This window comes from Salmo salar, chromosome 09, assembly GCF_965601325.2.
Source record: "Salmo salar chromosome 09, fSalSal1, whole genome shotgun sequence".
In the NCBI taxonomy this organism is placed as follows: Eukaryota; Metazoa; Chordata; class Actinopteri; order Salmoniformes; family Salmonidae; genus Salmo; species Salmo salar.
The window spans coordinates 18,410,735-18,435,863 of NC_138299.1; the positions used below are offsets into that span (position 1 = coordinate 18,410,735).

At 42.7% G+C, this 25,129-nt stretch overlaps 1 protein-coding gene across 1 annotated transcript in view; it reads left to right on the top strand.

Annotated features, from left to right (window-relative positions):
* Positions 1-5,194: 5,194 nt before the first annotated feature.
* Positions 5,195-25,129, top strand: part of LOC106610816 (chloride intracellular channel protein 4) — a 30,769-nt gene continuing 10,834 nt past the window's right edge. Inside the window, exon 1 of the mRNA XM_014210424.3 lies at positions 5,195-5,562. Coding sequence (XP_014065899.1) covers positions 5,494-5,562 — 69 coding nt within the window. The 5' untranslated portion in view covers positions 5,195-5,493. The remainder of the gene's footprint in view (positions 5,563-25,129) is intronic.

Below are 25,129 nucleotides of genomic sequence, written 5' to 3' on the forward strand. Positions count from 1 at the left end.
GTATTATGTTGTATATTCTAAATTCACGGTTAAGGCCTGTCCCAGAAAACAGGGTTGGCCACTTAAAAGAAATCTCTTAGATATAAAGCCCCCTGTTTTTAGAGGACCTGCGTGGGTCTGGTACAAGTTCCCACTGACATTTTCGCTTATAAATTGATCTGTGGACACCGTAGATCAAAATGGCTTGCATTGAGTGATAGACCTGGTTCCCACTGACATGCTAGTCTTTTTTTTTTTTTTGGCGTAAGATGCGAAATCTGAAACCAGCTAGGATGTCCACAGATCGATGGAATGTCCCTCCTACCATTTTCATTCGCTCTTCTGACTGTCCAACTCCTGGCTGAACCCTACGTCACAGCCACTGACAAAGCACATGCCTGCAATCCTTACATTGTAGCGCAGCAGGAGAGCATTTCATCACTATAGCGCATTCAGAGATTGGCTATTAATCATTCATCTAAATACATTTTTTTTTTAGCAGAAACACTTTCATAGATGGACAAGATTTGTATGAGATTGAAGGTGAGTTCCTAATGAGTTCAGGAAGCCAAGATAGAGCTCAGATGTTAACAGCTGTGTGGGCAGATGTTTTCAAGAGAGCCCTTTAGAAAATATGCACATTTTCTCTAACACTAAACATACATGTATTTTACAGTTATAAGGAACGTGAACTCTTATAGTTAGTGGTTTTATAATTTGATTATGCTATATTTAAAAAGCGTATGACATTTTAAGCCTTATAGTTTTGTTAAATGAAATGCGTCTATTTTTATACAGTTGAAGTCGGAAGTTTACATACACTTACATTGGAGTCATTAACTCGTTTTTCAACCACTCCACAAACTTCTTGTTAACAAACTATAGTTTTGGCAAGTTGGTTAGGACATCGACTTTGCATGACACAAGTAATTAAAAAAAAAAAATTGATTAGACAGATTATTTCACTCATAATTCACTATCACAATTCCAGTGGGTCAGAAGTTTACATACACTAAGTTGACTGTCTTTTTAAACAGGTTGTAAAATTCCAGAAAATTATGTCATGGCTTTAGAAGCTTCTGATAGGCTAATTGACATCATTTGAGTCAATTGGAGGTGTACCTGTGTATGTATTTCAAGGCCTACCTTCAAATTCAGTGCCTCTTTGCTTGACATCATGGGAAAATCAAAAGAAATCAGCCAAGACCTCAGAAAAAAAATTGTAGACTTCCACAAGTCTGGTTCATCCTTGGGATGAATTTCCAAATGCCTGAAGGTACCACGTTCATCTGTACAAACAATAGTACGCAAGTATAAACACTATGGGACCACGCAGCCGTCATACCGCTCAGGAAGGAGAAGCGTTCTGTCTCCTAGAGATGAACGTACTTTGGTGCAAATCAATAACAGAACAACAATAGCAAAGGACCTTGTGAAGATGCTGGAGGAAACGGGTACAGAAGTACCTATATCCACAGTAAAACAAGTCCTATATCGACATAACCTGAAAGGCCGCTCAGCAAGGAAGAAGCCACTGCTCCAAAACCGCCATAAAAAAGCCAGATTACTGTTTGCAACTGCACATGGGGACAAAGATCGTACTTTTTGGAGAAATGTCCTCTGGTCTGATGAAACAAAAATAGAACTGTTTGGCCATAATGACCATCGTTATGTTTGGAGGAAAAAGGGTGATGCTTGCAAGCCGAAGAACACCATCCCAACCGTGAAGCACAGGGGTGGCAGCATCATGTTGTGGGTGTGCTTTGCTGCAGGAGGTACTGGTGCACTTCACAAAATAATGGCATCATGAGGGAGGAAAATGATGTGGATATATTGAAGCAACATCTCAAGACATCAATCAGGAAGTTAATGCTTGGTCGCAAATGGATCTTCCAAATGGACAATGACCCCAAGCATACTTCCGAAGTTGTGGCAAAATGGCTTAAAGACCACAAAGTCAAGGTATTGGAGTGGCCATCACAAAGCCCTGACCTCAATCCTGTAGAGAATTTGTGGTCAGAACTGAAAAAGTGTGTGCGAGCAAGGAGGCCTACAAATCTGACTCAGTTACACCAGCTCTGTAAGGAGAAATGGGCCAAAATTCACCCAATTTATTGTGGGAAGCTTGTGGAAGGCTACCCAAAACGTTTGACCCAAGTTAAACAATTTAAAGGCAATGCTACCAAATACTAATTGAGTGTATGTAAACTTCTGACCCACTGGGAATGATATGAAAGAAATAAAAGCTGAAATAAATAATTCTCTGCTGTTATTCTGACATTTCACATTCTTAAAATAAAGTGGTGATCCTAAGACAGGGAATGTTTACTCTGATTAAATGTCAGCAATTGTGAAAAACTGAGTTTAAATGTATTTGGCTAAGGTGTATGTAAACTTCCGACTATGTACCGTGTACTTGAGCTCGTATCCTCAAGTGACTACACCAGCATTTTAGAACTATTTTTACTAGAAAGGTGAGATTTTAACCTTTCTTGGAGTATGCCGCATTACTAGTTAATGTTTATGGTACCCTCGTGATAATTACTTTCGGGGATTGCATAGATTACATTTTAGATTAAGAGGATAAAATTATATATGTAAATTTGAATTGTGCAGCATGAAATGGGTCTGTGAGCAGCTACTCTAGCTTATTGGGGAGTTCTAGGTAGAAAGCACCGTCAAGCATGCTGGGGGCAGATACATTGAATGGTTTTACAATCAGCACTGATATGAAGGCAAACGGAATAGGCACACCATGTCACAGTAGACCTATTAGGCATCTTGGCCAAACTGCTTGTCCTGTCCAATACATTTTTATAAATGGTACAGTACTTCTATTACAGTTTTACAATGCCATGCTGTACTAGTTCAACTCGAGATTGAAAGCTATCCACTGTAGAGAGCCTGATTACCTGATAGTGCCATTTTCTCATCTCTCAGAGCTGTGACTCATATGACCTTAATACAAATGTAAAAAATATACAGTAAATGGACAAAAGTTTATTCTGAAGTTGTTGATATAATGTACTAGATGTGAGTCTTGTAAGGGTTTTACAGTAACTAAACACACTTCTCTGTTATGGTTAACGCTTTTGTTGTAACACCTGCTCCAGAGGCGGCCCGACACAGGCAGTGTGAGGACATTGAGCAAGCTGCTGCTACACCAGCATTGCTGCCAGGGGGACTTGAGCCAGCTACCCAGTCTCTTATAGGTTATCAATAAAATGTCACGTCACTGGCCATTTCTGAGAGGATTCTAACTGGAGATATATCTCAGGTCCTTCTATACTGCCACCTACTGGCTGGATGAGTTTAGACGTCTCAGGCCCATCATCTCTCAGGCAGGCTCCTCCAATGCCAGGGCCGTCACTTCCAGGCTAACCTAATGTACCAGGCCTAAACAAAACGCCAGAGCGGCGTGTCCTTATTTCTGGTCATGAAAAGAGAACCTCAGGCCAATTTATCTTCTGCACTGTTCAACCAATCCATTACATGTGGAGGAGTTAAGATCGACTGTCGCCTGGTTAATGTACAAAAGCAGAAGACTCTCTTCCCCTGAAAAACGGTTTCGTTCAACCCCGCAGAGGGCGCGACGGGCCTAACACAAGGAGAAGAGTATTTTTTCTTCTGTTTACCACAGAGAGGATAGCGTCCAAACGGACAACTCACGATATGACCCGTACATAGTGTGTCGCTTGGCGAGCACTGTTTTCCCACGGTCCTGTTAAAGTTACGGCGAAGGAAGTGGCTAGCTAGGACCCTAGCTCTGCGGTTCTGTTCGTGTTACATCTGCTATCCAACACAACAGATTACATATACATGTCAAGCTAAAACGTTGCACATGAATTATACTACAATGATAGTTTAAATGAAAAATAAATACTTTGATTTCCCTTTTGACCCACATTTTCATCGCATAGACAATCAGGGGAAATCCAGAATATCAAAGTGTCAGTTAAACACAAGCATTACGATCCCTGCAAAAGTGTAATACCACAGATAGAACGAGATTAAAAAAAATATTAAAAAAAATATTTGGTAATACACATTCATTCTGCCATTTTCATTCAACACTGAAAACTCGTCCCACCAGTAGGTGGTAGTATAATCAAATCATTGAGGGGTCCTGGTATTGGAGATGGGCCTGCCTGAGAGATGATCGGCATGAGAGATTGGCTGCAGTTAGACTGTATTGACTTTAAATATAAATATTGTGAATAATGGACAGCACTATGTCCATTGCACTGATATTTTATGCATATTCAATTCAAGAGCCTAATCTCAAGACCTGGAGGTCATTAGGTAATGTGTTCTGTTTGAAGGGAAAGTGTGCATATATCCAACCAAATCTCAGACCATGCCTACACAGTACGCACAACTTCTAGTTGATCAACTGTATTGCAAAAAAAAGTGGGGACATGAGGTGTTTGATGAACTGGAATTATAATAATAGTAGGCTAATAAAACACCGTAGGCCTAATGATTAAACAGATGCCTTTGCCATTGGTAAGGAGATCACATAGCAGCATATCGCCTATATATATTTTTTATTTTACTATACAATGTGTACAAAATATTAGTAACAACTTTCTAATATTGAGTTGCACCTCCCCTTTTTGCACTCAAAACAGCCACAATTTGTCGGGGCATGGACTCTACAAGGTGTTGAAAGCGTTCCACTGGAATGCTGGCCCATGTTGACTCTAATGCTTCCTTCCCACAGTTTTAATTTGTTTTATTGATGTAGTTCTGTCCTTGAGCTGTTCTTGTCTATTAATGTTCTGTAGTATGTAATGTTTTGTGTTTACCCCAGGAAGAGTAGCTGCTGCTTTTGTAACAGCTAATGGGGATCCTAATAAAATACCGAAAAAATACCAATACCAAAAAAATACCAATACCAAAATGTGCGGCCAGTGTTTGGAACTGGCTATATGCATGCACTTTTTTTTAAGTCACTGAAAAGTTTTTATACATTCTGCCCACACCTCTACAGAAAAGTAAAACATTTTGCTATTGTGCTTTCTTTTAGAAACGATCATGGCCCAGTTCCAACATCTACAAATCCTACAGTAAATGAGGGCGTTTTTGTTACCATAAAAGGTGACTGGAGGGCGTTTTCCAGGCGGGGTTGTAACGGTCATTCACGAGGGCAGAAATATAGTGTGCCTCTGATTTATCAATGATTATGTTGCGTGCAACAGTTTGATAAACGACAATCATTTGTTGTGCACGGAAATCCCGTAGAGATACCGAAGAGTCAAAGGGAGCTGTTCTGCAACATCTAGTTTTGTGGACGGGCTGCACCAATAGCACACTGCTCTTGCCATCTTTGTGCTTGATTTTCTCCTCCCACCACTCTTGTGTGACAATTGCAGCGAGGCACCAGCCTAGGAAAATCGGTTATCCGAATACTCCGTGGAAAGGGGGTGGCAAAGAAGAGCGATTAGGCTGAAGATACCCATTTGGTGGGGAAAGACTATTTCGTTTGGAAAAGTTTATAAAGTTTAGTTCATAATGTCTTTGTCGGTACCCCAGAATGGAATCAAGGCGGATAACGAGCCCGTTATCGAGCTCTTTGTGAAGGTACGTTCCAGAATAGATTCTCCAGCAGGCTGTCTGTCGCATTGGGAAAAGTTTGTTCTTGACTGTATTTGTCTAAATAATAATTTAACGTAGATATTAGGCCTAAATTAACAAATGCATGTAGTCGGGCATGTTTTTTGAGAGGTACCGGTATAAAGTAAACATATAAGCTACTTTTCTTTCTTGGAGTGCATAGGACAGTGAATACGTGTGCTGTCGTTATTGATGTACCATTTGGTTGTATTATATTGTTGCCATTTGCTTTCATAAACTGTTTCTTGAAGTACTGCGCATACAGAAGTCAACTCGTCTTTCAAATTGCGTAGGTGATCAGTTTTCCCGAACGTTTAACGATATTAACAATTCGAGTATAGGTTAGTTTTTGAGACCCTCCCAAAGTGTGGCCATGTGGGTTTATGTCAGACGTGTAGGGCGGATACCGCGGCTCTGTGCTCTTCCCATCATCTTGAGGAGAAAGAGCATCCATCCTCCTTTTTTAAGTGTGCCTCGATTTTTATGTAAAGAAACTAAGCGTGAATTATACATGTAAAGATTAACAATAGCTTATTAACCAGCGCAACATTGTAGCATTCACTCTATCGAAACGATACAGGGTAGCACCGCCACCGGGTGATCGCACGCTGGTCGAAACAATGTAGCCGCCCGATTGAAATACAATATTTCCAGCCTGTCAAAAAGGGGATATCTGTAAGGTTTGGAAGGAGATGGAAGAAACACTTTTGATATGTCAATTGGAGAGAGTTGTAATATATTTACAATTACTGGCCTTTTTGTCCTGTTTAGGCTGATAATGGTAGGGGTGTGGTGCAAATAACTGCAATGAAACCTCAAGTTTATAAGAAATCGGTGACTCAATAGCTTGGCAATTTCACAGAAAAGACTCAGAAGTATTTGGCTTCCAGACTCAAATGTTTCCTTTTTCTCCCTCTCCAAGTCTGCCAAAGTGAGGATCCCTCCCCTTTATTTGGCATGTATTGGGAATGAAGTAATACAGCTTTGTTGTAGTGATGGTGTCTGTAAGGAAGCTATAGCTAGCTCTTTGACCTTGCATTTCAATATTGTAAAGTTACTCAATTGAAAAAGGTATATTATGCACCAGAAAGTTTGGGATATCACAGGCTGATATCTGACCTGGAATGGGACTTTAATGTTTTATAGGGTGTTTCTCAATGTGCATACTACAGTGGGGGGGAAAAAGTATTTGATCCATTTACATTTACATTGAAGTCATTTAGCAGACGCTCTTATCCAGAGCGACTTACAAATTGGTGCATTCACCTTATGATATCCAGTGGAACAACCACTTTACAATAGTGCATCTAAATCTTTTAGGGGGGGGGGGGGGGGGTTAGAAGGATTACTTTATCCTATCCCAGGTATTCCTTAAAGAGGTGGGGTTTCAGGTGTCTCCGGAAGGTGGTGATTGACTCTGCTGTCCTGGCGTCGTGAGGGAGCTTGTTCCACCATAGGGGTGCCAGAGCAGCGAACAGTTTTGACTGGGCTGAGCGGGAACTGTGCTTCCTCAGAGGTAGGGGGGCCAGCAGGCCAGAGGTGGATGAGCGCAGTGCCCTCGTTTGGGTGTAGGGACTGATCAGAGCCTGACGGTACGGAGGTGCCGTTCCCCTCACGGCTCCGTAGGCAAGCACCATGGTCTTGTAGCGGATGCGAGCTTCAACTGGAATCCAGTGGAGAGAGCGGAGGAGCGGGGTGACGTGAGAGAACTTGGGAAGGTTGAACACCAGACGGGCTGCGGCGTTCTGGATGAGTTGTAGGGGTTTAATGGCACAGGCAGGGAGCCCAGCCAACAGCGAGTTGCAGTAATCCAGACGGGAGATGACAAGTGCCTGGATTAGGACCTGCGCCGCTTCCTGTGTGAGGCAGGGTCGTACTCTGCGAATATTGTAGAGCATGAACCTACAGGATCGGGTCACCGCCTTGATGTTAGTGGAGAATGACAGGGTGTTGTCCAGGGTCACGCCAAGGTTCTTAGCACTCTGGGAGGAGGACACAATGGAGTTGTCAACCGTGATGGCGAGATCATGGAACGGGCAGTCCTTCCCCGGGAGGAAAAGCAGCTCCGTCTTGCCGAGGTGGTGCTGATTTTGTACGTTTGCCCACTACAAAGAAATGATCAGTCTATCATTTTAATAGTAGGTTTATTTGAACAGTGAGAGACAGAATAACAACAAAAAAATCCAGAAAAACGCATGCCAAAAATGTTAGAAAATTATTTGCATTTTAATGAGGGAAATCAGTATTTGATCCCTCTGCAAAACATGACTTAGTACTTGGTGGCAAAACCCTTGTTGGCAGTCAGAGGTCAGACGTTTCTTGTAGTTGGCCACCAGGTTTGCACACATCTCAGGAGGGATTTTGTCCCACTCCTCTTTGCAGATCTTCTCCAAGTCATTAAGGTTTCGAGGCTGACGTTTGGCAACTCGAACCTTCAGCTCCCTCCACAGATATTCTATGAGATTAAGGTCTGGAGACTGGCTAGGCCACTCCAGGACCTTAATGTGCTTCTTCTTGAGCCACTCCTTTGTTGCCTTGGCCGTGTGTTTTGGGTCATTGTCATGCTGGAATACCCATCCACGACCCATTTTCAATGCCCTGGCTGAAGGAAGGAGGTTCTCACCCAAGATTTGACGGTACATGGCCCCGTCCATCGTCCCTTTGATGCGGTGAAGTTATCCTGTCCCCGTAGCATAAAACCACCCCCAAAGCATAATGTTTCCACCTCCATGTTTGACGGTGGAGATGGTGTTCTTGGGGTCATAGGCAGCATTCCTCCTCCTCCAAACACGGCAAGTTGATGTCAAAGAGCTCCATTTTGGTCTCATCTGACCACAACACTTTCACCAGTTGTCCTCTGAATCATTCAGATGTTCATTGGCAAACTTCAGACGGGCATGTATATGTATTCTTGAGCAGGGGGACCTTGCGGGCGCTGGAGGATTTCAGTCCTTCACGGTGTAGTGTGTTACCAATTGTTTTCTTGGTGACTATGGTCCCAGCTGCCTTGAGATCATTGACAAGATCCTCCCGTGTAGTTCTGGGCTGATTCCTCACCGTTCTCATGATCATTGCAACTCCACGAGGTGAGATCTTGCAGGGAGCCCCAGGCCGAGTTCTTTTGTTTCTTCCATTTGCGAATAATCGCACCAAATGTTGTCACCTTCTCACCAAGCTGCTTGTCGATGGTCTTGTAGCCCATTCCAGCCTTGTGTAGGTCTACAATCTTGTCCCTGACATCCTTGGAGAGCTCTTTGGTCTTGGCCATGGTGGAGAGTTTGGAATCTGATTGATTGCTTCTGTGGACAGGTGTCTTTTTTACAGGTAACAAGCTGCGGTTAGGAGCACTCCCTTTAAGAGTGTGCTCCTAATCTCAGCTCGTTACCTGTATAAAAGACACCTGGGAGCCAGAAATCTTTCTGATTGAGAGGGGGTCAAATGCTTATTTCCCTCATTAAAATGCAAATGCATTTATAACATTTCTGACATGCATTTTTCTGGATTTTGTTGTTGTTTTCTCTCACTGTTCAAATAAACCTACCATTTAAAGTTATAGACTGATCCTTTCTTTGTCAGTGGGCAGATGTACAAAATCAGCAGGGGATCAAATACTTTTTTCCCCCACTGTACCTGCTCCTCACTCTCATGCTCCAAGTGCATTCTCCAAGGATGTTCTCTTGAGTACGTTGTTTTTATTTTTTATTTAAACTTTATTTAACTAGGCAAGTCAGTTAAGAGCATATTCTTATTTTACAATGACGGCCTACCCCGGCCAAACCCTCCCTCCCCTAACCAGGAAGACGCTGGGCCAATTGTGCGCCGCCCTATGGTACACTCGATCGCTGCTTGTTGTGATACAGCCCGGGATCGAACCAAGGTCTATAATGACGTCTCTAGCACTGAGATGTAGTGCCTTAGACTGCTGCACCACTCGGGAGCCAGCTTGTTAGCTTGCTTGTTAGGACAAGGGTGTGGAGAACGCATAAAACATTACATTTGAGAAGCCCTCACACTCCCCCTACTGTATTACCTCACGCTGCATCTCCCCATTCACTGAACCGTATTCCAGCCACGACAATGGCACCAATAGAGACTAAACAAGATATACACAAAGCAAAAGTTTTACTTCATAACTATCAGCTAGCTACTGTATATGTGAATAGTAATAATGAAGCTAACCAGCTAGTAACAGGCAAAAATGACCTAAAACCAATGTTATCCAAGGTAGATGTCAATTCTTCGTGGGTGGGTAGCTAGCTAACAAATTCTTTGTGTCCATCTGGCTAGTTAACAGTAGTAGCTAGCCAGTTAGCTCTATTATCTTACTATGGGGCTTACGACCTACAATGAGTATTGTAGGCAGGGAACCATGACAAAATTAACACGGCATGTATTTATTAATGTAGGATAAAATATTGTACTCATGCAACATATGAGATGTGAATAGGCAACATTTCATTCTCAAGTCTGAGTATATTTTCTCTCGCTTCAGCTCAAGCAATGGCCACCGTTGATTTCAAGAGAATTTGCATCATTTTGGAAAGTGTGGAAAGTATGCATCGATGCATGCTTCAAAATATGTACAAATGGAGTTACACATTTGATACGTGCCCTCTGTGCTCCATTTCGCATACTTTGATTTGGACTCTCACGTGCTCCAATTTGGATGCTTGGAGCACAGTAGTATGCATTTTGAGCCACCTATTGACTCCCATCAATCCTGTTTGTGATCAGGGAATCTTTTTTTATTTTCTTCTGCCTGTTGCTTGGCAGAGTAGGAGAGGGGAAAACAGGGTGAGGTGGTGGAACCCCAGTGGGGTGAGGGGGGTTGGGGGCCTGTATTAAATTAGGAAACAAACTTACACGGGGCCTTGATCCTGAAACCAAGCTTTATTGGTGACGTAAACTCACTGCCCCCCTCTGAGCAGTATTTCACTGGTGATTATGATCATCACTGGTTATGATGCTGACAGTGTGATCTAGACACATGTGGCTCTGTTCTGCCATAGGCCCATTTGAAGTCCCTGTCTCGTGACTGTCGAATTTGTTTAATCTGTTCTGTATTTAACTTATTTTGCAGCTTTTCTCTTATTGAATTAAACTTTGACATTGTCCTTTTTGCCAGTGGATATTTTTGTGTCAGTGGATAGACATGAACTTTATCTGCCCATTCCCAAAAGCATTTGGCGATTGACCCTAAGCCAGCCCGCTTCGAGGACATAACCATGAGTACTGCGTGTTATGAGTCAACCTGCGCATCACTAACAGGGAGGTGTTAGTGCTAGCTAGCTACCTCAGTCAGCCATCCCTCGCTGCATACAGGAGCAGTTACATCATCCCAGGTGACTTTATGTTGCTACAACCGCTTCCCAGCCCAACCCTCTCTTGTGGTATGTGTGCTAGTGTACACAAGATCGTCCCCCATTGTCCATGTTTGTTTCTGTCAGCGTGTGCACACAGCAAGGGAGACTTTGATAGGTGGCACATTCTCTCCCTACATCCTATCCATTGCTCTGTGTAGAGGCAGACATGCAACTCACCCATTATTGATGCTCCAGGATGTCCATCATTGTTCCCGCTCTGCTGCTTTAAACACGGGCAGACGTCTTAGGCAATGAGGCAGGCTTGCACGTTGCCATAGGCACCACACAAACGGTGGCCACTGGGAACAGCTGATAAGGCTCACTGTGTGCTCTCTGCATGGACTGGCCTAGTGGCTCCTGATCCCCGTTCATCGTCCTGCTAGCGTCTGAGGGGAGAGACTTTAGTGCCTTTTGAAACTAGCTGACCCACCTAGATTGTGGTGATATGAGGTTATTGCCTGCTTTAAATCTACCTGCTGCAGTGTGTACTGTTGTCTTACAAGGTTTCTATGGAAACAGTTTTGATTGTAGAGGTGAGTTGTTCCGGTGAGTTCAGGCCTTGAGGTTTTATTAAAGTGGAATTGCAGAATTAACCTGATGTAAAATCAACCCTTGAGCCCCTGCAATTGTAGCCTGCCTGGCTGGTGCCTGGCTGGTGCCTGGCTGGTGCCTGGCTGGTGCCTGGCTGGTGCCTGGCTGGTGCCTGGCTGGTGCCTGGCTGGTGCCTGGCTGGTGCCTGGCTGGTGCCTGGCTGGTGCCTGGCTGGTGCCTGGCTGGTGCCTGGCTGGTGCCTGGCTGGTGCCTGGCTGGTGCCTGGCTGGCTGGTGCCTGGCTGGTGGGCTGTCCTCGGGTACTGTGTATGGCTGTCCATGTGGGTGTTTGGTTCGCCTCGGTCTCTCAATCAGTAAAGAGGAGAATTTTTGTCTGCTCACAGGAGCAATACAGTTTTATTTTTTTTATTTATCAGGGGGTGCTGCAATTCTATCCATTTTGCCGTGGGGTGGAGATACTTATTTGCAGTTTTAAAACTAGTTTCCCGCAATTTTATACCATTTGCCATGCCATATGCATTGTTAATATATCTGAGTGAGAGTGACTAACAAAATAAAAACCCTGCGTGCCCGGCCGGTATTCGGCCATGGTAACTGGCTAGATTAACTTAACAATCAAAATTGTTAGCTGACATGGCTAATTGATTGACTGTTAGTAGCTAGGTTTCCTTCCAATTGGCGACAGTTTTCAACTCTACCAATACTAGAGTAGGATTTTCAACTCGACCAATAGTTTTGTCACAAACTGTTGCGTTGTATCGCGAATGTGCCTATTCTGGTAGGCACATTTGCGATATGCGCGCTAGCCAACAGCTTGCAGATATTGTGTGGGTAGGCTAGTCTACATGAGATTTTTTTTAATTTGTCAAACGGCAGTCAAACATCGCTCATCATGTCACCAGAATAAGACCGTCGATATTTATTGGAAAGGAGCATCAAGCTCATCACCTTGCACTTTCACCATCCTGTGAAGTTCAGCATTTATTCAATCTGTAGCCCAATAAATTGCGTGGTTTTCGGAGTCGCAGTGGGAGGACCACACAACATACAGTAATATCGTGTGACTCTTAAGTTTACTTCAATATGATGGTTATATCAATATTTGCGCTTAATTGTGTTTCCGCCGCCATTTTTCGCATACTTATTTTCACCGACACAAAAAAATCCTATGTCAAACAAACAAATGATCTGTCGGCATTTTATAAAATTGTACCAAAACTTCCCGTTTCCATTTTTTTTTCTTCCCGTTATGACTTTACTCACATAACTGGATGGAAATGTGGTTAGTGACTGACATAACAAGAGAAACTGCTGATACACAACTTCATTTTGAAATTGCACTTTTGTCTATTCTATTCTAACTCTCAACAGTAAGTTGAAACCCAGATGGCAGGCCTACAAAATGGGGGCATGGGCCACAAGTTGCCCATCCCTGCTCTGTGGGTGTATATCAACATTCCAATGTGGCATCTCTGCTAGTTTTCAAGTTATGAACCATTGTGTACAGAGAAATTGGCATAGTAGGCAATTTAACCATTCACAGCCTTTTTACTTGCATTATTGCGCATATTGCGAATTATCAGCAGTGATCATTTTGAATCCATTTTCACATTCACTCTGTTGGAAATGCTTACAAATTGGATCATAACTCAAACTAGCAGAGATCCCACTCTAGAACTTATGATATGCCAAAAACATGGTCTTGTTTTGTGAAGAATCACCCACTAGCTAATTTAATTAAACTGACTAAACGTTCCGGGTGGAGGCATTGTAGGCTGTAAAGGTTTTCTTTGAACGCTGTGACAGATGGTGCTAGAGTAATGACTAAGTGATTATTATGAAGTTCCTTTTAGGAGAGCACTGTTCATCATATGCACTAATCACTTTGGTTTGACCCTCCAGCACTGGACAGGAAGTGTGGTAATCTTTCCTTGATGACCCATATTACCATAAGACTTAGGGCATCGCTCATCGATATGCACACAAATGCACAATGACCCAGCACCCCAATATCATGCTAAATTACTGTATGGAACAGGAAGCAATACAGAACTCCGAAAGGACATGCTTTCATCTTTAGTTTGTATGCTGTCTCTCTGCCAGCAAGTGTGCCAAGGCTGGGATAAAGGCACACCTCCAGCTCCTACCAATGAGGAAGGCATAGAATCCATGGATTCTATTTCCATGGATGAAATCTGTGCCAATAAACATCGAAAGTAATCCATTCTTATGTCCCGTGGCTGGGAGGGGGTCCGTCTGTATTTTTGTGTTACTCGGAGAGAATCACATGGAAACTATGGCGACAGAGCCCAATTATGTACCAGTCACTGGTTTTTAAAGAACCCCTCGCAGGGATGTCCACCCAGGACAAAATCCTAAAGGTCAACACACTTCTCCCTCAGTCTCAGGCCAGAGAGACATCACGAAAAGAGCTGCTCACGTCCTACACTTCCCTCCCTGTACTGTCTGGCTGTGTGACTCCATGTCATGTGAGATATGCCATCATAGGATAATAATAGTTTGGTATGAGAATTATTAGGAACAGCTTGAACATGGGCAAAAACAGGATATGTTTACTTTTCTTGATGTCTTGGCAACTCGGTCCTCTTTTGCCTCTGCTTAGTCATGCCTTTCTGTTGTAATTGTCTAAAAATGCAAGATCCACAGTTTACACGCTCTGGGTTAACCATCAATGCGTTGTTTGTGTCCCTGCAGTAACTTTAACTTGTGTCACAAGTGTGTATATATATATATATATATATATATACCCGTATCAACTTGACTTCAGCTGATGGCATTTTACATGTCAATCTCAATTTGCCACTTGTTTGCATAATTACTTTAAGTATAACACATTCCTTCTCCCCTGAGTGGCACAAAGGCAATTGAGTAGCCCATTTTTATTTTTTTATAGTAAAATCAATATAGCAGTTTATTCTCTCCAAGCACTATTATGCTTCAGTCAGCATCATGAGTTGGGGGACAAAGATTAATGGTCTGTAACTGGTCTGTTGTGCAGTACTGTAGCTGTGAGAATGCTTCATCATTAAAAACTGTTAGGACTGGGCCTCGGCCAAATGGACACAGCAATGTAACACAAGATGAGGGGGGTATTATAATCTGGCTGTCCCCAACAACAAAAAACTATCTTTGTCAACCGAAAGTAGTCTGTTCTTTTGAAAAATGTGAACATGTATTTTTTTTGGTATAGACACTCCCCATGTTTTTAAAATAAAATCAACTATATGCATTGAGCTTATGGTTTGATGAAATAAGAAAAATGCCTTGAGGGCGCTAGAAATCTACATAACCTGAAGAGGAAAAACCTTAACCTTAGCCAACTATACTCCTCCTGCTGGCTTTGGCAGATTCTGCCATCACCCTCCTGAAGTTGCAGGTAATAGTCTACACAAGGAGTCGGCACCCTTTCATGTGGAATGACCATTTATCTTACCATTTCTACCGATCTGCGTGTCAGTTAAGGTTTTCATATGCACATTTCTAAGAATGTCTTCATATCTCAATCATTGTCATGTAGTTACTTTTTAGGTATCTATTTTTATTAACTTCTATTGCCAACTATGTAAAAATAGCCTACATAAAGCAAACAAATTAAAAACATTGCAGCCTGCAAGTAGAAAATATCCTGATTTTAAATAAATGTTTTATATCCTATAAGTCACATTGGCTGCACATGGCCTGTCTGCAAGGAATTTGAAACATTGTATCCACTTTTAACTTCTTGGTCCAGCCCAACCTTGCCTAGCGAACTTGCAACATTGGATAACAAATTCTGGGCTTACAGTTTCCCATGCCAGTGAGCTTGGGACAAGACACAGCTGTAAGCTATTTGCGCAAGGGATACGAAGCAGCGCTTGACTTGGGCAGGAGCTCACCGGAGCAGAGTACCAGCACCTCATTTTCTAGTGCTTGTGCTCCTGTTCCTCTTGTAGAATATTACCTCAAAATTATTGTCCTGCACCTAAAATATGTAACAGCACCCAAAATGAGTACCGGAACCTATTTCGGTCCAAGTCAAGCATGACATTTTCCACTTTCACGCTGAGTGGTTATCGAAAGGGAGAGCGCTTGAACATTTTTCAAATGCATTGAGATTATTTTAATTCTCAATGGATGTAAAAACTGTCTTTGCTTGCTGTTTGAAGTGAAGATAACGTTTACTTTGAGAAGCTCCACAGGTGGTGGTGCGATAAGCCAATCAGAAATACTATCAGATCCCCAAATGGGCACATAGCTACACTACTAGTCAAAAGTTTTAGAACACCTTCCAGGGTTTTTCTTTATTTTTACTATTGTCGACATTGTAGAATAATAGTGAAGACATCAACTATGAAATAACACATGGAATCATGTAGTAACCAAAAAGTGTTAAACAAAAATATATTTTATATTCAAATAGCCACCCTTTGCCTTGATGACAGCTTTGCACACTCTTGGTATTCTCTCAACCAGCTTCATGAGGTAGTCACCTGGAATGCATTTCAATTAACAGGTGTGCATTAAGTTAATTTGTGGAATTTCTTTCCTTTTTAATGTGTTTGAGCCAATCAGTTGTGTTGTGACAAGGTGGGGGTGGTATACAGAAGATAGACCAAGTTCATATTATGGCATGAACAGCTCAAATAAGCAAAGAGAAATGACAGTCCGTTACTTTAACCTCTCTGGGGTATGTGGGATGCTACCGTCCCACTCGCCAACAGCCAGTGAAATAGCAGAGCACCAAATTCAAAACAACAAATCTCATAATTCAAATTTCTCACACATACAAGTATTATACACCATTTTAAATAAACTTCTCGTTAATCCAACCACAGTGTCCGATTTCAAAAAGGCTTTACGGCGAAAGCATAGCATTAGATTATGTTAGGACAGCACCTAGACAAAAACCACACAGCCATTTTCCAAGCAAGGAGAGGCGTCACAAAAACCAGAAATACAGCAAAAATTCACCACTAACCTTTGATCTTCATCAGATGGCACTCATAGGACTTCATGTTACACAATACATGCATGTTTTGCTCGATAAAGTTAATATTTATATCCAAAAACCCCATTTTACATTGGCGTGAAATGTTTTGCCTCCAAAACTACCGGTGAATGAGCACATCAATTTACAGAAATACTCATCATAAACGTTGATAAAATATACAACTGTTATGCATAGAATTAAAGATACACTTCTCCTTAATGCAACCGCTGTGTCAGATTTCAAAAAAGTTTTACGGCGAAAGCACACTTTGCAATAATCTGAATACAGCGTTCAGCAACAACAACCCATATAGAAACCCGCCATCTTGCGGAGCCAACAAAAGACAGAAATGGCATTATAAATATTCACTTACCTTTTGATCTTCATCGTAATGCACTCCCAGGAATCCCAGTTCCACAAATGTTTGTCTTGTTTCGATAAAGTCCATATTTATGTCCAAATACCTCCTTTTTGTTCGCGCGTTCAGTCGAGTAATCCAAATGCAGTAAGTTCAGTCAAAGTTCTATTACAGTTTGTAGAAACATGTCAAACGATGTACAGAATCAATCTTTAGGATGTTTTTATCATAAATCTTAAATAATATTCCAACCGGACAATTCCATTGTCTTCAGAAATGAAAAGGAACACACCTAACTCTCACGGGCGCGCGCCTGATTGAGCTCATGTCATTTTCTCAGACACCTGATACAATCAGCTCTTATTCTCTCCCCATTCACAGTAGAAGCATGAAACAACGTTCTAAAGACTGTTGACATCTAGTGGAAGACATAGGAAGTGCAAAATTACCCCATTTACACTATATTAGATAGGCAATCACTTGAAAAACTACAAACCTCAGATTTCCCACTTCCTGGTTGGATTTTTTTTCTCAGGTTTTTGCCTGCCATTCTGTTATACTCATAGTCATCATTGAAACAGTTTTAGAAACTTCTGTGTTTTCTATCCAAATCTACTAATAATATGCACATCCTACCTTCTGGGCCTGAGTACCAGGCAGTTTACTACGGGCACGCTTTTCATCCGGACGTCAAAATACTGCCCCCTACCCCAAAGAAGTTAAGACATGGTCAGTCAATGTGGAAAATGTGAAGAACTTCAAAAGTTTCTTCAAGTGCAGTCGCAAAAACCATCAAGCGCTATGATGACACTGGCTCTCATGAGGACCGCCACGGGAAAGGAAGACAGAGTTACCGCTGCGGCAGAGGATAAGTTCATTAGTTACCAGCCTCAGAAATTGCAGCCCAAATAAATGCTTCACGGAGATCAAGTAACAGACATTTCATCAACTGTTCAGAGGAGACTCTGTGAAATCAAGCTTTCCTGGTCGAATTGCTGCAAAGAAAACACTACTAAAGGACACCAATAATAAGAAAACTTGTTTGGGCCAAGAAACATGAGCAATGGACATTAGACTGGTGGAAATCTGTCCTTTGGTCTGATGAGTCCGACTGTGCGTTTTTGTTGGTTTCAACCGCTGTGTCTTTGAGAAGCAGAGTAGGTTAACGGATGATCTCTGCATGTGTGGAGATATATATATTTTTTTTGTAACTTGTCAATAGTAACTTTTCTTTGTCATTATTGTGTGTAGATCCATGAGGAGGAAAAAAACATTCAATCCATTTTAGAATAAGGCTGTAATGTAACTGTGGAAAAAGCCAAGGGGTCTGAATACTTCCCGAATGCATTGTGTGTGTGTGCATATATTTATTTCATTTGTTATTGCTCGACTAAAAAATATTGGTTGACCCAACCCACTAATTGGGGTCAGCCCTCTGATTCAGAGAGGTTGGGTTAAATAGTGCACAAGACACATTTCAGTTGAAGGCATTCAGTTGTACAACTGACTAGGTATCCCCATTTCCCCTAGTTCTAATAAGTGGCAATTTTTTATAAACATGTAAATCTTGTTGAGGTAAAAAAAAGTGGGATGTATGCCAGCAAAGCCACAACTCCCAACACCTTACCACTGCTACAGTTCATTCAGCCTCATTTACTGCCTTTAAAAAAAACAAAACAGAGTTGATATGGCTGACTTGCTTAAACAAATGTGGTTTCTACTGACAATTGAGATGTACAAACTATGGCATAAGGGAATGACGAGCGGCTAAGAGGCAATCCGTAATTTCTATTAAGACAATGAGCGAGCTAGGATGGACGTAGTCTATATAAATATTTGTTCGGCACTTTTGAAATGTACATCGGCAGAATTCAGAACATGGGTTGTTCTTAGTGTTGTCCAGGAAGGTTCTTCGTGGGCAAATTCGTGGGCAAATTTTGTCATCTCTCTCATTCTCTGGATTTATGGTGCTTTCAAGACAACTGGAAACTCGGAAAAAAACAAGGTCCAATCATGACGTCATTGATCTTCAGGTCGTAGCTCTAGAAAGAGGCCCGAGTTCCCGACTTACAATTCTGAGTTGAATGACCATTCAAAACATATTTTCCAGTCGGAGCTCGTTTTTTCCGGAATTCACAGTTGTCTTAAACTCACTGAAGTCTGATTTCCCAATGCCAAGTTTCCAGTTGTTTTGAGCACGGCACAAATCATGCTTAATTGACAGCATGAATGTTTAGCATTTTTAAACTAGGAAAAGAGACACTTAATCCCAGATTTGGGACCACACAGCAACTCCACTGAATAGCAGGCTAGTGATTGCTTTGCAATGCTTGCAGTTAGCCACTGTCACTGATTCCACCCAAACCACTCATTGTTGAATTTCCAATTTCCAACTTGTCGTGTAATGTTTAACCGATGAGCACCGATACGTTTTATCTATAATTTCTCTTCATTATTTCTCTTGATATGACAAGGATTTAAAAGGATTTGCCAGTAGATTGTCGACTTGATTCATGATGACTGCTAGCTAAGATTTTGAAAGTATGATATTGACAGTCCAATCAAAGCTAATGTGGATATAAACGTCATTTTATCTGTGGCCAATGACCTTGAGCCTTCTTGGATAGGCACTTCTAATGTAACTCTATGGCAGCACACAAGGGGCTTGGATTTTCAAGGTTTACCCTTTAGACTTGGCGGTGACGTACTGTCCACACAAGGGACAGAACACAGAGATAATCATGGTGCAACCAGAGAACATTACCAACACCTACACTACGTGTTTTCCGCAGGCTGCCCCACCACCACAGAAAGCATTGATCTAGGCTGAAACACCTGAATGACAGGTTGCCACATGTTATAATGCACTATATTAGTGATTGTTTCAAGAGACCTGACCATATACACTAAGTGTACAAAACATTAGCAACACCTTCCTAATATTGAGTTGCACCCCCTTTTCCCCTTCGAACAGACTCAATTTGTCGGTGCATGGACTCTACAAGGTGTCAAGCCTTCCACAGGGATGCTTCCCCATGTTGACTCCAATGCTTCCCACAGTTGTCAAGTTCGTTGGATGTCCTCTGGGTGGTGGTGGACCATTCTTGAAACTGTTGCACGTGAAAAACCCAGCAGCGTTGCAGTTCTTGACTCAAACAGGTGCGCCTGGCACCTACTACCATTCCCGGTTCAAAGGCACTTTTGTCTTGCCCCTTCACCCTCTGAATGATACACAATTCATGTCTCAAGGCTTAAAAATCCTTCTATAAACTGTCTCCTCCCCTTCATCTACACTGATTTTTAGTTGATTTTAATAAGGGATAATGGCTTTCACCTTGATTCACCTGGTCAGTCCAATACATGGAAAGAACAAGTGTTCTTAATATTTTATACACTCAGTGTCTTACCGGATAAATATTTTATTTATATTGTTGAGTTTCAACAGTCACATTTGTTTAAATGTTCTGGACACTTAACTCTATTGGTGAATGGTAAGCATGCTGTGTGCTCATGCCATTCTGTTCAGAGGAAAGGCTTGGTGCCTGTTAAGAAGTTGATGTATTAATCCTTCTGCTCCCAAGGAAGCCCTCTGTTAATGAGGCATTTCTCCTGTAGATCAATGACAGGAAGTGAGACTGACTTGAACGACAAGGAATGAGATGGATGGATGGATGGGCAGCGAGAATATGGAGGAGAAAGGAGGAACATGGAGAGGTTCAGGATGTGTTGGGATAGGGCAGGCAACAATTGGGACAGAAATACAACTTTTATAGATCAGTTTTAATCAAGTTTACAGATGGGCATTGCTTCTGATATATTTAGCTCTCTGGTATATCAACTTGGCTAACAGGGTGCTCGAGTGCTGGACCTCAGAAATGTAGGGAATCTACCCTGAGGGCAGGCAGTGTAACCCAATTCGATCCCATCTGCTTACGTTTCACATCCTGCTTTACACTGGTAAAATGGGGGATAGCGAGCCATGCCTAGTGTAGTTCAAATGTCAAATGAGGCTGGTGTTGGTATATGGCGATGGTGCAGGCTTTGCTGCCATGTGAACTGACTTACACCTATAGCATAATACTGGAGCCAAGGGGTTGTTCAGAATGGTCTGGACTTCAGTAGTCTTTTGGGGAATCACTGCATTTAGTGTTAAAGTTGCCTCTATCAGATTGTAGAAGGCTAAATGGGGTATTTTACAGGTGTGTAGGGGAAGGTGAGGAATGCAGTGTGTGTCTGAGGCACCTGTTTGGGGTCTGTTTGCGTCGAGGTGGAGCGTCACAGTACACCCAGACCTCGGTGTGAGCCGGCCAGGGCCGAGTTTGTGTTGGAACACACTCTTTAAACAACCGTCACACAGATCAGCAGGAATTGTTTCGTCTTTACTTCTCCTGCACATCTGCCTGTCTTTCTCCCTTCCCTGGTTTCTGTCTTATTTGCTTCCAACTTTACCTGAATCATGTTTCACTCATTCATACCTGACTTAATATTTGTATTATTATTCTTAACCTGGAGAGAGTAATGGGTCACATTGTTGATGACTCAGTGAGCTAAATCTTATCCCTCTCCACCCCTTGGTCAGTGTCCCAAAGAAACGTTCATGTTGCAAGTTTAAAGTCCTCTACCTCTGTAGGCCTGTCTGTCTGGGAGACGTTAGGTTTCCACTCCATGTCGTTCACATGAGTCAGAGCCACAGCAGGGTGTGAGGCATTTCCTTTCCTGTTGGGCCGGACTCCTCCACACTCATCCTTCTGACCACAAACCTAGCCCTAGCCAAGTCGGCATCAGTCCCTTCCCTTCAAAGTAACAGCCTTACATCAGCCAGCCCAACTCCAGCCATCCCAGCCCAGTCAGTCCCAGCGGCCCCAGCCATCCCTGCCCAGTCAGTCCCAGCGGCCCCAGTCATCCCAGCCCAGCCACACCCAGTTTGCATGCTTGTCCAGCCTAGGAGAGGCGTGACATAACGTGACCCTTCCCAGAGGACATTCCGCCTGTGTCACGGGGCGAGAGGAGAGCAGCGGAACGCTTGTTGGCCGACCCCCACCAAGCTCCTTATTCGGTAAAAGTGTGGCCTGAACTCGAGCCCACCCAATTTAGAATGTTAACTGTGAGGGGAGGACATGACCATCATGTTACTAAAATTAGGCCTGGATCAGACAGGGCAGAACTCTCCAAAGGGAACATAATAGACGTGTTACCAGTCCTGGTCTGAAGTGTTGATCAGCCACCACTCTGGTGGAGAGTTTTGGCCTCAATGATGAGGACTTTTAAAAAGGTTAGATAGATGATCTTTATTACAACTGGTAATTTATACATTCCCTAAAGTGTGTTCGTGAGGGAGGCAGTGGGACAGCTCATGATTCTATTGCTGGGATGTTCCTAGCCATAAAATGTTATGGGACATGAGGAAGAATAGCCATTTTGTTATGCCAGTTTAAATGCTGACTAGCCAGTCTATTACAACATCCTGATGCTTAAAACCTACAGTGTCATCAGACTTGACATGCCTCAAGATGGTCATTATAGAAGTAGCTCCATAAGCGTGAAAGTGACATCATGAGCTGAGGTCACCGCAACACGGGTAACGTGGCGGTGCGTGTCTCCTGTAGATGGGTGAGGGAGGGGGATGACTGAGGTCCCATTGTGCTCCGATGGGCCTCCCTGGACCTTCAGTGACTTCGGCATGAGTCATCCTCTCCACTGGACGGACAACTCTGTCTCTTTGTTGAATCAGGTAGCCTAGTGGTTAGAGCATTGGGCCAGTAATCGAAAGGTTGCTGGATCGAATCCCCAAGGTAAAAATCTGTCATTCTGCCCCTGAACAAGGCAGTTAACCCACTGTTCCCCAGTAGGCCGTCATTGTAAATAAGAATTTGTTCTTAACTGACTTGCCTAGTTAAATAAAGGTTCAATAAAAAATACAAATTATGTTTTTCAGAAGCCTAATGTTCTAGTAGCATGTATTGCTTGCTGTAAGTAAAATAGGAACATTGCATCATATTCCAAATTGTCAATCAACATCTCCTGACTCATTTTAACCAGGAAATGAATAAGATAAATGGATAGTGCTAGGCTAAATCATATAGTGAATGATGGCCGACTTGTTAAGTAATATTTTTCAGTAAGTACTGTAGGATTGCAGTTTTCTTACCACATATAAAATGTGAAATTATGATCACTGCTGAATCACTGAAAATTAAAATAAACGTACATCAGTGTGATCTCATGACCATATTAGGTGCTGGCCCAAAATAATTTCTTACCTCATGAAATTTGATTGGTCTTTTTTAATTTTTTATCCAGTAACATGCACAGAACCGTCCACAAACAGTTTCTGCTGGGTATTCCCCAAAAGGAGCTCTGTATTCACAATGCTGAATGCAACGGTTTCGGGACACTGCTCAAAGCAATGGATACTGAGAGAGAACTGTGTTGGAGGGCCTGTTACACCACTCAGAGGGACGGAACTAAGCCATGATTTAGTTATGACAGTTAACAGACACGGCTAGTGTCACAGCTACTGTGTCTGTCAAATACCCTAAAATCGGATGGCTAGGAACTTTTAAACAGTTTGTAGCTCATAAATATATATTTTTAAATAATAAGTAATCTTATTGATTTGAATGTCTTCAACCTTTTTTTCTGTGGCTTTGTGAATATCTACACGACGTCACTGTAAACCGTATGTGTCTTAAGATGGTTTCTTTGTGTGTTGAAGATACAGCTGTGTCAGAGGGGACGTACAGCAGAAATGCACCGCTACAAGCATCCTCATTTCTGGACTAGTTTCTACCCCCTGCCTCTAGTGAGGGGCCCGGGATGGGGGGGTGATATGAGGAGAGCACCAAGCAGCCCACTAATAATGTTTAGTTGGCTTGTGCTCTGCTTGTTTTTCCCCTGGACCCTTTTCACCCACTCAATCTATTATTTTTGTCTCCCTTTCTCCTTAACTAGATTTATGCTAATTCCACCAGTCTATTTCTGTCTTCCCTCATTCTCTACCATTTCTCTCTCCCTCCCACCCTCCATCTCAGAGAAGGCAGGGCTGCAGGAAGTCTGTGGCAGTAGCAGACTAGTTCTTGGCTCTCTGCAGCTCTGACGTGTACCTGGAAGATCAGACCGAGGCCTTGTTTTGATGTCTGCTTTAGCAGTCTGCAGCCTCCAGTGGACAAGATCCCTGCCATGTTCTGACTGACAGTTTATCATCTGTTTTACTGTGGCTGGCCATCTCTGTGCACTGGCTTTGCTTGAGCTCACCCCTAACGCTGCTGCTCACTCCATTTGGAAAGTATTCTGACCCCTTGACTTTTTCCACATTTTGTTGCGTCACAGCCTTATTCTAAAATAGATTAAATAAAAACATTTCCTCAGCAATCAACACACAATACCCCATAATTACAAAGCGAAAACAGGTTTTTAGACATGTATTAAAATGTTTAAACAGATACTTTATTTACATAAGTATTCAGGCCCTTTGCTATTAGACTGGAAATTGAGCTCAGGTGCATCGTGTTTCCGTTGATCATCCTTGATGTTTCTACAACTTGATTGGAGTCCACCTGTGGTAAATATAATTGATTGGACAGGATTTGGAAAGGCACACCTGTCTATATTAGGTCCCACAGTTGACAGTGCATGTCAGAGGAAAAACCAAGCCATGAGGTCGAAGAAATTGTAAAGCCCCTGAGACAGGATTGTGTTGAGGCACAGATCTGGGGAAGGGTACCAAAAAATGTCTGCAGCATTGAAGGTTTCCAAGAACACCGTGGCCTCCATCATTCTTAAATGGAAGAAGTTTAGAACCACCAAGACTCTTCCTAGAGCTGGCTGCCCGGCCAAACTGAGCAATCGGGGAGGAAGGGCCTTGGTCAGGGAGGTGACCAAGAACCCGATGGTCACTCTGACAGCGCTCTAGAGTTCCTCTGTGGAGATGGGAGAACCTTCCAGAAGGACAACCAGATCTACAGCACTCCACTAATCAGCCTTTATGGTAGAGTGGCCAGACGGTAGCCACTCCTCAGTGAAAGGCACATGACAGCCCGCTTGGAGTTTGCCAAAAGGCAACTAAAGACTCTAAAACCATAAGAAACAAGATTCTCTGGTCTGATGAAACCAAGATTGAGCTCTTTGACCTGAATGCCAAGTGTCACGTCTGGAGGAAACCTGGCGCCATCCCTACGGTGAAGCATGGTGGTGGCAGCATCATGCTGTGGGGATGTTTTTCAGTGGCAGGGACTGGGAGACTAGTCCGGATCGAGGGAAAGATGAACGGAAC